Genomic DNA, 14,574 nt, shown 5'->3' with positions numbered 1-14,574 from the left:
GTGCTGCACCCAGTAACTCGTCATTTAACATTAGGTATATCTCCAAATGCTATCTCTCCCCACTCCGCCCACGCCACAACAGGCCCCAGTGTGTGATGTTCCCCTTCCTGTGTCCATGTGTTTTCATTGTTCAATTCCCACCTATGAGTGAGAACATGCGGTGTTTGGTTTTTTGTCCTTGTGATAGTTTGCTGAGAATGATGGTTTACAGCTTCATCCATGTCCCTACAAAGGACATGAACTCATCATTTTTTATGGCTGCATAGTATTCCATGGTGTATATGTGCCACATTTTCTTAATCCTATACCTTTTTGCCCTTATCTGAATAAGAACATTAGTATATGTTAAAAACAATTTTTTTCTTCAAGTTACTAGGATTGTGACATTGCCATAGAGAATTAGCCATGCTATTTTAAAGTTTCCTTTTTTAATACTAATTCTTGTACTTTGTTTCTACATTTTGACTAATTTTGGTATCTAATAATTTATATCTCTGATTCTCCATGGTTAATTAATTTTATTAATACCCAGGAAATCTAGTTTCCAAAGCTACTCACTGGATTGGTAATGTGTTTTAAATAATTATTTTAGATGATAGTACTTTGGTTATGTAAGGAAAAGTGTTCTAAATTATTATAGGCCTCATTTAGGATAACACTGCAAACATTCACCTTTGTTTGCCAGAGCTCTTTAAATCCTAGCATAGTGACTCAGCTATGGTAGCAGATTTCTTTTCTAGAAGTGTCCTTAGTAAATGCTTCTCTTTTCTTCTCCAAATGGTAATGAATGTTTCTCTGGGGGCATTTTGATAACATAGGGCAGAGCTAAAATTTTGTTCAATTGCCTTTCCATGCTATATTCTTTGCCTTATTTTGCATCTTCCTTTTTTTTAGTAGTTGAATAAACACCTATATAACAATGAGAGAAAGATTTAGGTATTGTCGTATTGATGAAAATTTCTATTTCTGGATGATATGCTAAACCTTTGATGCCTCAGTGTCACTTTGTGAATATACACACCATATACTGCCTTTTAAAAAGTGCAGGGACGTATGAAAATAAAATCGGATTAATGGCCTTTGGGAGAGAAAATCAACCTTTGTGGGTATGTTTTATATCATCAGTATTCTTTTTATACTAGTTTTTGTTGGGCCCATAGGGCCCTTTTTTCCTTCATCTTTCTTGTCTCAAATTACCATGTTGTAGATTCACATTTCATAAGAAGTAACAGCTCCTTCAGTCCTGGTGAGATCCAACCAAAGTGACTTCTTGCACTCTACATATGTAGACCAGAGACATTTATGTTCAAGGTCAGAATCTTTGGCCTTGGTTTCCTAGCTGGTGGGAAAAAACCCACTGAGATTCACACCCAAGAAAGTGTACCAGTAGCAGCGTGGCTGCTTGTGAACTCACTATGCTTGTGAGTCCACATGCCATCCTTTAGCTTTGAGGTCATATTGTACCACTGACATGATTGTGGCAAAAATGTAGGCAGAGTGGACAGAGCCTGTGGAATCTTCTAATAGGGATATTTGTTGAGTTCTGCAAAAATGTTTGATAAAAGCATCTACTTATTGCTGCTCATGGTTAACTTTAAGTGTGCACCTTGAAGTTTTTCTTAATAGCTGTTTTTTAAAAAATGAATTGTGCCAAACTAATATGACTATATTTTATCTTTCCCTTGGCACCCTTTCTCTTCCTCTTTCAAAATTTTGTTTGATTAATAACAGATGTCAAAGTCTGCAGAGAAATTAGCTTCCCTAGATATCAGTCCTTTCTTTACTCCTGTCAGACTTACTACATTTGTACAGTCAATGTAAGACAGAGAAAGTGAGGCAGAAGTAAACTGAGCAGGATCCCTTACTTTAAAACAGCAAAACCATAAAACAAAAGCCACAAACTTCTCAGAAAGCTTAAATTAAATAAATGCAATATAAAGGTTTATGTGATGAATCAAAAATTAGCAGTCTGACTGTTACTTTTTGATGTAAAAATAATGTCACTGAGCTCACCACTTTTGTTTCACATCTGGTCACTGCACTAATTTTTAATTATCCTTTTTTTTTAGCTTGCCATTTTGTTGTAAATATCTCCTTCACTTCCTGGGAAAAGAAAGCATTCTTACATGTGCTTTCAGGCTTTAAAGAGCACACATTGTATGAATTTTAGATTTAATTTTTAGTTTAATATGCTACCTACTACCATTATATGTAGCTCAGTGATTATATATCCATCTTATAACAACATAGAAATCACCCATAACAGCATTTAAGCCAGTAAATTCACAGTATGCTCTAAGCTCTTATCTAATTGGCTGCTGGATCTTGCATGTCATAATCACATCACACAACAGTAAGCAGTATCTGGAGTTAACAGTAGGGGATTTATTTTTCAATCCAAAGTTTTCTCCTCTCTCTAGTGAGACATCTGAAACTCATAAGCCATCTTTAAGAATGTCTTACAAAAACATGCTGGAAGACAGCGGATCTTGTTTGTATCCTGAAGATTTTTTTCTCTTTGTTATTTTAAATTAATTGTCAACAGATGTGGAACTGTTGGGTTGGTTCTTAAGTCACTCGGAGAAGAGAGATGCATCTACTCAAGGTTGGCACTTGGAGAAACAACACTGCCTCTTCCTGGCTTATAAAGTTCAGTGTTCTTTGGCTTGTTAGTCAGAACTGTTGCAGAGCAAGTGTTGTTTGGATGGCTTATATGAACATATCATTTCATGTTGGGAATCATGTGTTGTCAGAGTTGGGAGAGACTGGAATCTTTGGAAGAAGCTCCACTTTGAAGAGAGTGGCAGGAGTTATAGTGCCACCGGAGGGAAAAATCCAAAATGCATGTAATCCCAATACCATTTTCAGCCGATCAAAGTACTCAGAGACCTGGCTTGCACTTATTGAACGGGGAGGTTGTACCTTCACACAGAAAATTAAAGTGGCAACTGAGAAGGGAGCCAGTGGAGTGATCATCTATAACGTTCCAGGAACTGGCAACCAGGTGTTCCCCATGTTTCATCAGGCATTTGAAGACGTCGTTGTGGTTATGATTGGTAACTTAAAAGGCATGGAAATTTTCCATTTAATTAAGAAGGGAGTTCTCATTACGGCCGTGGTTGAGGTGGGGAAAAAGCACATCATCTGGATGAATCACTATTTGGTCTCTTTTCTGATTGTCACAACTGCTACCTTAGCATATTTCATCTTTTATCACATTCATAGACTTTGTTTAGCAAGGATTCAGAACCGGAGATGGCAGCGATTAACAACAGATCTTCACAACGCATTTGGACAACTCCAACTTCGAGTAGTAAAAGAGGGGGATGAAGAAATAAATCCAAATGGGGATAGCTGCGTAATTTGCTTTGAACGCTATAAGCCTAATGACATAGTTCGTATTCTGACTTGTAAACATTTTTTCCACAAGAATTGCATTGACCCCTGGATTTTACCCCATGGGACATGCCCCATTTGCAAACGTGATATTCTTAAAGTTTTGGGGATTCAAGTGGATGTTGAAAATGGAACAGAACCTTTGCAAGTTCTAATGTCAAATGAACTGCCTGAAAACTTATCACCTAGTGAAGAGGAGATAAATAATGAAGTTTCTCCTGCAGGAACCTCAGATAAAGTAATCCATGTGGAGGAGAACCCTACTTCTCAGAATAATGACATCCAGCCTCATTCAGTAGTGGAAGATGTTCATCCTTCACCTTGATGGCATGACTTTTGAGGAAGTGTATTAAACCTGTATGAGAAATCAGGTCTTAATACTGACAAGCAGTTTGTCTGTTTGAAGTGTGGTTTTTGTGTCCTTTTTTGTTACTTAGTTATTTTATGCATTCTTTTTCAAACCTCAAAGACAGAAAAAAAGTCCTAGCAGGATTTTTTTGTGTGTAGTTTTGGACCTTTGCTAAGTGTAAATTTTGTCAATGTGTGTTACTCCTGTGAGTGTACGTATGTATATTTATATGTACACAATCATGTTAAAGCTAAGGACAAACTTATTTTCTTAAATATTTTCTGTACATATATTGGGCTCTACTTTGGTAAGAAAATTACTGATATGTAATATGTTTGCTCTAATACAGAAACTATCAATTAAGTTTGAAAACAATAAATTTTATGTGCTAGGAAGAGTAAAAATTATCTTTTGATAACATTTATAGTATGTCTTAGTTGTGAGGTCATTGTGCTGTTTTTTTTCTTTTGCATTCTTGGCACGAACATTTTACAAAATTTTATTACTCTTATTCTTGATAAATAGTTCTGTTCAAGCAATTAGTACATTTTTTGTGATATGCATCTGTATAGTGAAATTTTAAAATAAAATACTAGCACTCTTTAAGTGAACAGCAAATATTTTAGTGTCCAGTGTTACTTACAATAATTGTTACATGTTCATAAAACATAGAACGACTTTGATACTTAGTCATGGCAAATTTACTTCCCATGTGTTTTTTCCCCACTCCCCAAATTTGTTTTCTTAAATAAAATATTTAATCTATGCCAGACTATTCTTGAAATAAGTGATACAATATAGAAATTATTATTATTATGTGATCATGTTTCTTTTGTTCACTATATTATCATTGTCCAGCAGAATGCCTGGCACTCGAGTATTTTTGAATGAATGAGTGAATAAGTGAATAAATGATGATAAATATCTTTGTTGTAATGCAACTATTATGTGTTAATTTGAAAAACTTGACTGTTTTTCCCAATTATACAAAATAACAGAAAATTCTGAAATTTTTCACTCTAAATTACTTTGAAAAAATACTAAATTATAATTTTAGCCCAGAATTTATTATTACAGTTCGGCATGCATAATTTTAATGAGCAGCTTTGAACTCTGTAAGGCTAACACTGGGATTTGAATTGTTGGGCAGTCTTGGAGGGCGACCTAGTGAAAAGGAATCTTGTGAGTTGCTTAGTGTTAACAATACTGCAATTCAGACACAGGTAGAAGGGCAGTAGTTGGCTATAACTGCCACCCCATGGAAGACTAAAAATGGAGAGGCACTAATCTAAGGCCAGGAAGAATCAGGGCAAAAACTGGGCAAATGACCAGGTGTGAGCCATGCCTTGCTTGGTACACAAAGGCTTTTTTACACGCAACTTTAGAGACTTTTGTGTTAATCACAAGAGCTGTTCTTTGAAAGAACTGCATAGCACTAGGACTACTGGAGGATTTAGCAGGAACACTAAGTGTTATTTTGAGCTTACCCTGGGAGAGTAAAGTCATTTCCTGAGGGACGAGGGACCACATTGAAGAGAGAGGACACTGAGGACCCCATGACAGCTGCCCCTAAAAGGATCAGCTCCTAATCAGGATAAATTGTCATTCTTTGGCCACTGTTAATGTTTCTGCTACTAGAGGATAGCAGTGGATGGGGGTGGGGTGGCTAAAGTGATTTCCACCATTTGTCCAAGAAAATCACTAGAGCTATGACAATGAATGCATCTGTAGTGTTGGCAGTCCCTGCACCTAGAGTTCCAGGGTTGCTGCAGCTCTGTGTACTCTTGTGTGGGGTACTTGTTCCATGACATCTGGCAGTTCAGGAATTTGTTTGCTATTCATACTGACAGTGCCATTGCGTTCTTCATTCTCCCTCCACATCCTTGTTCGTTTTTCCTTTTCTTTTTTCTCCTCCTTTTCCTTTGTTCATCATTGTCAATCTAAGACCTGAGTTACTCCCATGCATAAGAAACTGGCATGTGCATACTTCTATAATATAACCTTTGTTAATGTGGACATTTAACATTTAACACAGTGTGCTTGTTTGATCTGAGAATTTTCTATGGATGTTCTTTAAAGGGTGGTTAGAATCTATATTTGGAGTGGGAGGGAAGGGGTCAAGTCAGTTAAAATGGAAACTGTCTGCTGAGTGGCTACCATGTGCCAGGTAGAAGACTAAGCGCTTTACATAGCTGTTTCTTTTATGTCAGAACAAAACAGTTTTAATCTTAGTGTTTAGAATGTTGTAAACAGATCAATAAACCACTTTTACTCTGGGTTTACTAAATAGAACTTGGAAATAGCACTGCTATATCAAAAGTTATTCATTATAATAGATTTTCACTTATTCTGTGGGCTATATACCATTTTCTCTTGTACCTAGTGATGCAAACATATCTTGTCATAATGACATGGGACTAATAATGTGAATTACAGAAGGGAGTTTATGTTCCTTGTAAGAATTAAGCTTGCTTTTTTATTCACTCCTCAGATAAATTAGGTTTAATGTTTTACTATAGTGAAAAATATTCTAACGCACTTCATCTCTTATTGGGTGGTGCTATAGGTGACATGACTTACTCCATCTATACAGTATCTCTTGTTATAGGACACACTGCATTGATAATATCCCTATCTCTTGCTATAGAGTTATTATAATGCAATTATCCTGCAGAGAATGTTAGTCAGATATTTATTTGCACTAGTGTGAGCCTTTCAAAGGATTTAGTGAGCCAGGGATCTGACTTTTCTGATGGGATTTAAACTCCTTCACCACACTTAATGGGTTTTGAAGCAGCATGCAGGTATCAACTGGGGGAAAGATGAGCATTTAGGAAGGCACTGAAGCAAGCAGAGAACTCTTCACATGCTGCTACTGTGAAGGAGTCCTTCTCATGCCAGTTCCATCCTGCCACTCCATCATTTACCATGAACACCTGTTTTTGTATTTTAAAAACAAATTTGGTTTTTTGGCTTTGTACTTACTGTATTTTTTAATATTTAGTTCTTAATGATGAAAAATATTATAAATTAATACACTTACCAGCACAGAAATATCTTTAAATACACACTTGGTTTTATAAGTGGGGGGAAGGGAGTGCACTTTAGAAAAACAGATGGTCTTTTTCCTACCAGTAAGTGTTATTCTACCACAATTTATTACCTCCCCTTTTCATAGCCACACCACAGCTTCTAACCCCTCTCTCCACAATTATGGCAGCATCTTTATCAGACCTCCAAATTACTGTGTCCCATGATGATTTTTAGATGCTGCCATGCATATTTTTAATCACTGTTGATGACCAGGGTGACTCTGATTTCAAAACTCCTCTACACATGTCCAGTTTAGCAACACACTGTTGTTGCCACACATCATGTTCTGTCATCTTTGAAAACTTAACAACTCACAGCATCTTTTTCAGAATTCCCTCTGCATTTGCCTGACTGCTCATCTCCACTACTTCTTCAGACTTACTCTTGGTTCTCATTCCAAGCAGTTTCCTTTAACTGTTGTCCCTATCTTCCCAGTCCATCTCTTCTTTTCCAGCTTCAGCCTAGAACCAATTGTAAGTCATTTTAGTTTTACCAAGTGCCACCAAATTCCTTGCCTCCTACACTTTCCTACAATATCATTTGCCTACCCTGAATCATTCCTACATCTGCTTTTAATACTTCTAAACAGCCAGCTATTATTCAAGTTGTAATATTTATTATCATCTGATGTCAACCAGATCTTTGCTTCTGTTTAAAAATCCTTTAGTAATCTCTTAACTCTTTTATTTTTTTGAGACAGAGCTCTTGCTCTGTCACCCAGGCTGGAGTGCAGTGGCACGATCTTGGCTTACTGCAAACTTGACCTCCTAAGTTCAAGTGATTCTCCTTCCTCAGCCTCCCAAGTAGCTGATTACAGGTGCGCACCACCATGCCCAGCTAATTTTTTTTTTTTTTTGTATTTTAGTAGAGTTGGGGTTTTGCCATGTTTCCCAGGCTGGTCTTGAACTCCTGAGCTCAGGCAGTCTGCCCACCTCAGCCTCCCAAAGTGCTAGGATTACAGGTATGAGCCACTGCACCCAGCCTCTTACTCCCTTTTATAGTCCTCATAGAGTAGTACTTCAAAACCTCGGCTGCACATCAGAATCACCTGGAGAGCTTTTCCAAGTCTCAATGTTCAGGATGCATTCATGACATCTGGGCTGGGACCCAGGCACTGATAGTTTTTGAAGTTGCCCAGGGTATTCCAATGTGCACACAAGACTGAGAACCACTGCCAGAGGACTGTTCCAAAGAGCCTTTAATCAGGTCCCAAATTTCACCTTCTGTTTCCTTAAGTTTGACTTATTTTCACTTTACTGAAAGTATCTTGGTAGAAATCAAAATATCAAGGTAGAAAGTGTTAACTTTCTATTCCTCATGGAGAGGAATTGATAAAGGCTTGAGGCAATATGAAGGACAGAATTTCAACTGGAGCAATAATTAGGGAATACTTAAAGAAGAAAATGATATTTGAAATGGAACTCTACTTGGTGGGAAGAAGGACATTCTAGAGGAGAGAACAGTGTTAACAGTATTTTCATAAAGAAGCTTTGAGTGTCACATGGAATTTTGGTTAAGAAACTTGAAGACACCGTGTAAGGAACATGGCTGTGCTTTGGTCAAGGATAGGCCAAGGTAAACATCCAGAGTGACTCAGCAAGTTTAGAGTGCAGGCATATAATCCACCTGTTATCACAGCCATGTGGCCATAATATGGGAAGGTTTATCATTTGGCTGTAAGCCACTATTGTCTGTAAAAGGTATAATTGCCCTGCTGACACTATATAGGCACACTTGTGCCCAGAGAGATTTAAGCTGCTGATCCTGAAGGCAATGGAGAGCAGGCCATGCAGCTGTGCATGGGAGCAGCCAGCTCAAGCAGCCGAGACAGAGAACAGTGTGTGAGAGCTGTTGATGGGAAAGCTGCTGAATAAAACTACATTTCACCTGCTTATGGCTCCGAGTGTTCTTTCAGCTATCTGCCCATCCACCCACTCCCCTCGGACCTCGGCAGGGGCTGGACCCTGGGCATGACATTTGGTGTACTCATGAACCTGACAGTTGGCATAGTTGGCCAGATGAGGTGAGTGGGTCTTCAGTTCTGAGGGGTCTTGGGTCGGCTATGTGGCCGCAGCATGGGCTGTGGTACCCAGTGGCAGCGGTGCTGCCTGGATGGGCCCCAGTGGAAACATGGGAGGCAGTAGACAGATGTCCCATGAGTGTGGAGAAGGTACTGAAGCACCAGGAAGTGCACACTGAGGAAAAGCATGCCTTTGCTGGCAGAGTCACATGGGCGTTTGTAACTATGCTGCAGGAATTGCATGCCCACTCCCTGCAGGATGCAGCGCAGGGAGAAAGAACTTCTGTTGCAGGCTCGCCCAGTGATCCACCAGAAAATATAGCATGAGTAGCTGTTGGGCACCAAGGGTGAGCCTAGGGACCCTGCCCACACCACCGTGGTGGAACACATTTCATATGGTGCCTGCACCCCCTCTATGTTGCGGGAGTCAAGCAAGTAATGTTGGTAGTCATGTACAGACTTAGTGCAAGTCATTCAGGAGAAGGACGTTGGTGTGCAACCTGGTCCTGCCCGAGTGTTCCAGTTCACAGATTGCCTGCTGCAGTCAGGTGGAAGTGTAAAGCCTTTTTGATAAGAGACTGGCTGAGATGCCTGGTTTGGGTGGCACCAGACAACCAAAGGCCATATGTGGACTTGGTAATCCACTAGTCTCTGAACCCAGATAAATTTCCGGGCAAAGCTGCATTTATTAATGGTTATGAAGACCAGTCAGTGAAAGTGGAACCTGTGTCTGTACCTTGGCGTTGGCCACTTGGCTCTCTGCTTGTCCACTGTGCACATCTCTCCCATGCCTGGAGACATTCTGGGGGTGGATGTTTTGCACAGCTTGGCAGCTGTGCTGTCACGGACTTGCTGGACTGTTTGACAGTAGAACTAGGATGGTGCCACTGTGTGGTGGACCTGACCAATGCATTCCTCTCAATCAACATTGCTCCAGAGAGCCAGAACAGTCTGCCTTCATGGGAGGGTGACAATGGACTTTCATAATGTCACTGCAGGACTATATGCATAGCCCCATCATATGTCATGATCTTGTTGATGACGTTATGCGAACCTCTGATTCTCTTGCAGATTTAGAAGTGGCAACGCCCACCTTGCCTGGGATTGGATGGTGAGACTTACACAGCCAAGCAGGCTCTTCAGCAGGCACAAGCCCTATGGGTAGTTGACTAGGGGTGCCCATTTAAACTGAATGTGCATGTGACCACAAATAGTGTTGGCTAGGGCCTATAGCAGTGCATGGAGACCTTGGAAGTGCCAACAGGCTTTTAGTCCTAGCTGTGGAAGGGAGGTAAGCTCCAGTGTTCATTAATACAGAAGCAGTTAGTAATAGCAGATGGGTGCATTCATGAGTAGTGACCCCCTGGACTGGGAAAGCAGTCAGTAACTACATATGCTGCCCCTCGGGCTCATAAGAGTGTGGCAGAATGGGTTACAGTCGTCATACGGACGACTTACCTGATAGCGGGATGGGTGTGTTCATGGGTAATGACTCCCCGGATAGGGACGGTGCAGACATCCACTTTAGTGAAGTGAAGCACCTGCTTAGAGCAGTGGAGTATGCTGGGTACAAGTCCCTTAGCAGCAGAGTTACAAGAAGTCTTGAGACCTGTAGTCCTAATGCAAGATAAGGCCATGGGGCCGGAGGTACACCTAGACTCTGCACCTTCACTATAAGGAAGGGCATCCTGCCATTCCTAATGGGGCATGGTACACAGATAGGTCTAGTCGAGATGCTTGTGCTGCCTGGAATGTTGTTACAGTCCGGCCATTCTACTGACACTATATGGTTTGATACCAAGTGTGGGCAAAGTAGCTAATGAGCTGAACTCAGAGCAATGTGGATGGTGATCACCAAGAAGGTGACACCTACAGTAATTTGCAGCTGTAGCTGGGCAGTTTATTGAGGATTAACCTTGTGGTTAATTATGTGAACGTTACAGAATTAGCTAGTCACCAACCCACATAGGACCAGGCCATGTGGCCAGATCTATGAGAGGGAGGATGATCTTCTCCAACCAGTTACGGGGATGAGAGATAATCTGTGATTACCTGTCCCAATACCCCTAAAAGTAGGGAGACAAAACCTGGTGTCAGCCATGGACCCTCTAAGCCCCCCATTGCAGATGGTTGGCGATTGTGTCCCCCTGTGGGGAAGGGTCTGCAGTATAACTTACATGTTACTCCTTGGGTATTTAATGTGTGACCTCCACAATTAGCCGTTCGTAGGGGAACGGCCAGGGAAGGAACCCTCCTCCGGGAACATATGTACTGTCTATGTGGCCTATCATAAACTTCCCTGTAACTTTGGCATGGGTGCAGGACCCAAGGGAACCATAGAAAGCTGATGAGGTGTATCATCATCACCCAGGGCAGAAGCCCTTGGCAGCAGCATTGTTATCCAGGGACGAAAAGTTGACTTGAATTTTGCCTAAGGGACGTGATTGATTTACCCTGGTTAGTATCCGTGCTTGCTTTGTTGTTTCAGCAGTAAGTTGGCATGCTCCGATAGCATTGTGGACTGGGTCCACACCTTACTGAGGTGACCAATATCTTTAACTGTTGGATCAGTACTGTCCTTCCAGTAACAGCTGTGGATGGCTTTCCCTGGCATGTGCATCCGGCTTCTGTGCAGAACTGCACACGGCTAGAAACTTAGGGCCTCATGGACAGTGGGTGGGATGCAACACATCAAGCTTTGAATAGGAGGCATCACAAAACCCATGGCAAGCCTGCCCTGGCTGACTCTAGTGTGGATGGATGGAGCTGTCTAATGGGGGAACACATGGTGCCCCCATTGCGGATACCACCATGTATAGAGCAGCACTGGGGTAAAGTCACTGTGGGATGGTTGCCTGCTGAGGTTTGTGCAAACATAACATGATCACTACACCAAGGGTGTTGTGGAATAAGCGGCCTTACCAAGGCTGGACCCCAATGGACTTTGTACCCCCTGGGAGTTGATGGGTCTGTGAGGGCACAGGATGGCCATATCTGCCAGCCAATTGGACTGTACCTGAGCGTGGCCTTATGTGCCTGCCACTGTGCTTTCCACATTGCCTGGTCACCTCCATGACTAGAGGGTACTGCGTTTCCAGTTTTTGTGAGTGCAGTGGGCCCCCTGGTGGTTCTGTCCCTTAGCAATAACTATTCCTGGAGCAGGTGTCATTACTGCAGAAATGCAAGTTACAGCCCTTGCAGAGCACACAGCTCGGGCCCTGAATTACATCTGAGTTGCCCTCCTTTTGTTAACTGATAAGGTTAATCAGATCAGGAAGGTGGTGTTACAAAACCGGATGGCCTTAGACATAGCCACAGCTGCCCAAGGTGGCGCTTGTGCCCTTGTAGGGACACAATGTTGAAAATTCATCCCTGACAACCACCAGAACATAATGGCAGCTTTACAAGGAGTGTCCCAGGAGGTTAAGGTGATTGAGCACCTTGCTGATGACCCCTGGCAGAGATGGTGGGCATCTCTGGGCTCTGGCCTACACTGGGCTCTAATAATCATGGGTAGCATAGCAGGAATATTAGTAGTAAGTTGTTGCTGCTTATATTGTTGCTGTGTCCTATAGGTCCAAGGTGCAGCCCTATGTGCACTGGTCCTCACTAATAGGACTCCCTCAGCCTAGGGGGTGGAATGTAAGGCTTGTGTGCCAAGACTGTATATCAAAACTATGTACCCAAAACTTATGTATAAAGCCTGTGTGTATATATATCGAGCCTATGTACCAAAGCTTATGTATATAACCTGTGTATCCAAGGCCTATGTCTCCCTTGGCCTAGGGGTTGGAGTGTAAGGAACATGGCTGTGCTTTTGTCAAGGACAGGCTGAGTGACTCCGTGAGTTTAGAGCGCAAGCGTGTAACTCCACCTGTTACCACAACCATGTAGCCATAAAATGGGAAGGCTCATCATTTGGCTCTAAGCCACTATTGTTTGTAAAAGGTATCATTGCCCTGCTGACACTACATAGGCACTCTTGTGCCCAGAGGGAGAAAATTAAGCTGCTGACCCTGAAGGCAAGGGAGAGCCAGCAGCACAGCTGTGTGTGGGAGCTGCCAGCTCAAACAGCTGAGACAGAGTGGACACTCTAAGAGAGGTGCTGATGAGAGAGCTTCTGAATAAAGCCATATTTCACCTACCTAAGTCTCCCTGAGTTTTCTTTCGGCTATTTGCCACTCATCCACCCACTCCCTCCAGACCTCAGCATGGGCTGGAACCTGACCCTGAACCTAACACATGGAACTTAGAAGGCTGTTGTAATGATCCAGGAGTGATAAAGTGAAAATATAAATGAAGGCAGTGGCAAGTGAATTGGGTGGGTCACCTACAAGATAATACGTTCTTTGATTTCACTTGGTGCTGTGAATTTTCTGCTTCATTTTTCCATGACTAGGGTAACAGTGATTTTAAAACCTCTCTACATCCATAACCTTTATCTTCAGTTCATCTCCAATTTACCAACACACCACAGATACAGAAGAGGTGGGTATGGGTCAGGGGGAGTAGAGGAAGAGTGAAGAGTTAAGGATGACTCCCTGCTTTCTGGCTTTGGCCACTATGTTATAATAATGCCATTCAGTGAGATGGAAAATGACAATGAGGTGAAGCAAGTTTGAAGTAGAAGAGTACAGATTTTGAATATGTATAGAACTTCTGGGTGACGTTCATGGCATAGCTGGAAATATAGGTCTATACTTAGACTAATTAAATGAGATAAATGTAAAAAATTAACAAAAGGCTTGATACATGTAAGTACTAACTTGTGATTTGTTAACAAAATAATTTAACCACCAATGACATTTATATTAGTGGTGATTTTACTATTATGTAAATTTCAGTGTTACTATTTTGGGCTCCCTGAATTTGTAGTATCCCTATGTACTGTGTTATAAGACATTTTTGTCACCCAAGAATGCTTAGCAGGCTGAGTAAAGCTGGCGAGTGTGATAGGAATAGAGGGAGGAGTGGTAATAATCATAGCTATAATACACAAAGTGTTGCTACATTCTCTTAATAGGTAGACTCTCATTTAATCCTTAACAGTAATGTTATGAGATAGGCATTGTGGTATCCTCATTCTTGAGATGAAGAAATGGAGACCCAGAGAGACTGAGTAACTTGCCCGAAGTTAAATAGCTGGTATGTGACACAGAACCTATATTTGAACTTGTTCTGGTCCCACAGCTCATGGTCTTAACCACTATCCTGCAGTTAGCTTGAAACACGTTTTTAAGTAAAGGACAAAGCATTAGGATGAGTCCAGCTTTAAGGGCTTAAATGCAGAGTGGAAGAAAAATCCCAGCTAAAGGCATTGGGAGTGCTAGCTGGAGGGTGGTTGAATGATACCTTCTGTGATCTCAACACAATTAGGGAAGAAAAAGGAGTTATGTGAGGGTGAAGGTGTGGCCAGGGTATATCTGATTTGAGTAAAAAGAAATATTGAGCTGTAGGAATGGGTGTTTCCATTTAGGAAGTACTGATATTGGAGCTGGTAGCTCTCGTGTAAAAAGTATTTAGTCTGAAGGGTTTTGATGTAGGCTGCCTTTCTGCTGAAGTTCAAAAGGGGTAAAAAATTGTGTAATTATCCTAACAATTGATATCAATCCTTTTTAAGAATTTAAGCTTAAAAAGCATAGTTAGAACAGGTGTGGTGGCTCACCCCTGTAATCCCAGCACTTTGGGAAGCTGAGGCGGACAGATGACCCGAGGC

General features: G+C 41.5%; 2 protein-coding genes across 21 annotated transcripts in view; both read left to right on the top strand.

The window, feature by feature from the left end:
- The window catches only part of CADPS2 (calcium dependent secretion activator 2), a 565,017-nt gene that overhangs the window by 176,262 nt on the left and 374,181 nt on the right, over positions 1-14,574 (top strand). The gene's annotated exons all lie outside the window — the stretch shown is intronic.
- On the top strand, positions 1,578-3,783 carry RNF133 (ring finger protein 133). The gene has a single exon (XM_055283839.2). The coding sequence runs from the start codon at positions 2,591-2,593 to the stop codon at positions 3,719-3,721; it is 1,131 nt and encodes a 376-aa protein (XP_055139814.1). The 5' UTR covers positions 1,578-2,590; the 3' UTR covers positions 3,722-3,783.

Source organism: Symphalangus syndactylus, chromosome 6 (assembly GCF_028878055.3).
Source record: "Symphalangus syndactylus isolate Jambi chromosome 6, NHGRI_mSymSyn1-v2.1_pri, whole genome shotgun sequence".
In the NCBI taxonomy this organism is placed as follows: Eukaryota; Metazoa; Chordata; class Mammalia; order Primates; family Hylobatidae; genus Symphalangus; species Symphalangus syndactylus.
The sequence above is the reverse complement of the archived record's forward strand: the minus strand, read 5'-3'. Positions and strand labels throughout refer to the sequence as shown.

Bases quoted from the DNA above. Each gene is read 5' to 3' on its own strand.
- RNF133 (XM_055283839.2), top strand. From the start codon at position 2,591: ATGCATCTACTCAAGGTTGGCACTTGGAGAAACAACACTGCCTCTTCC.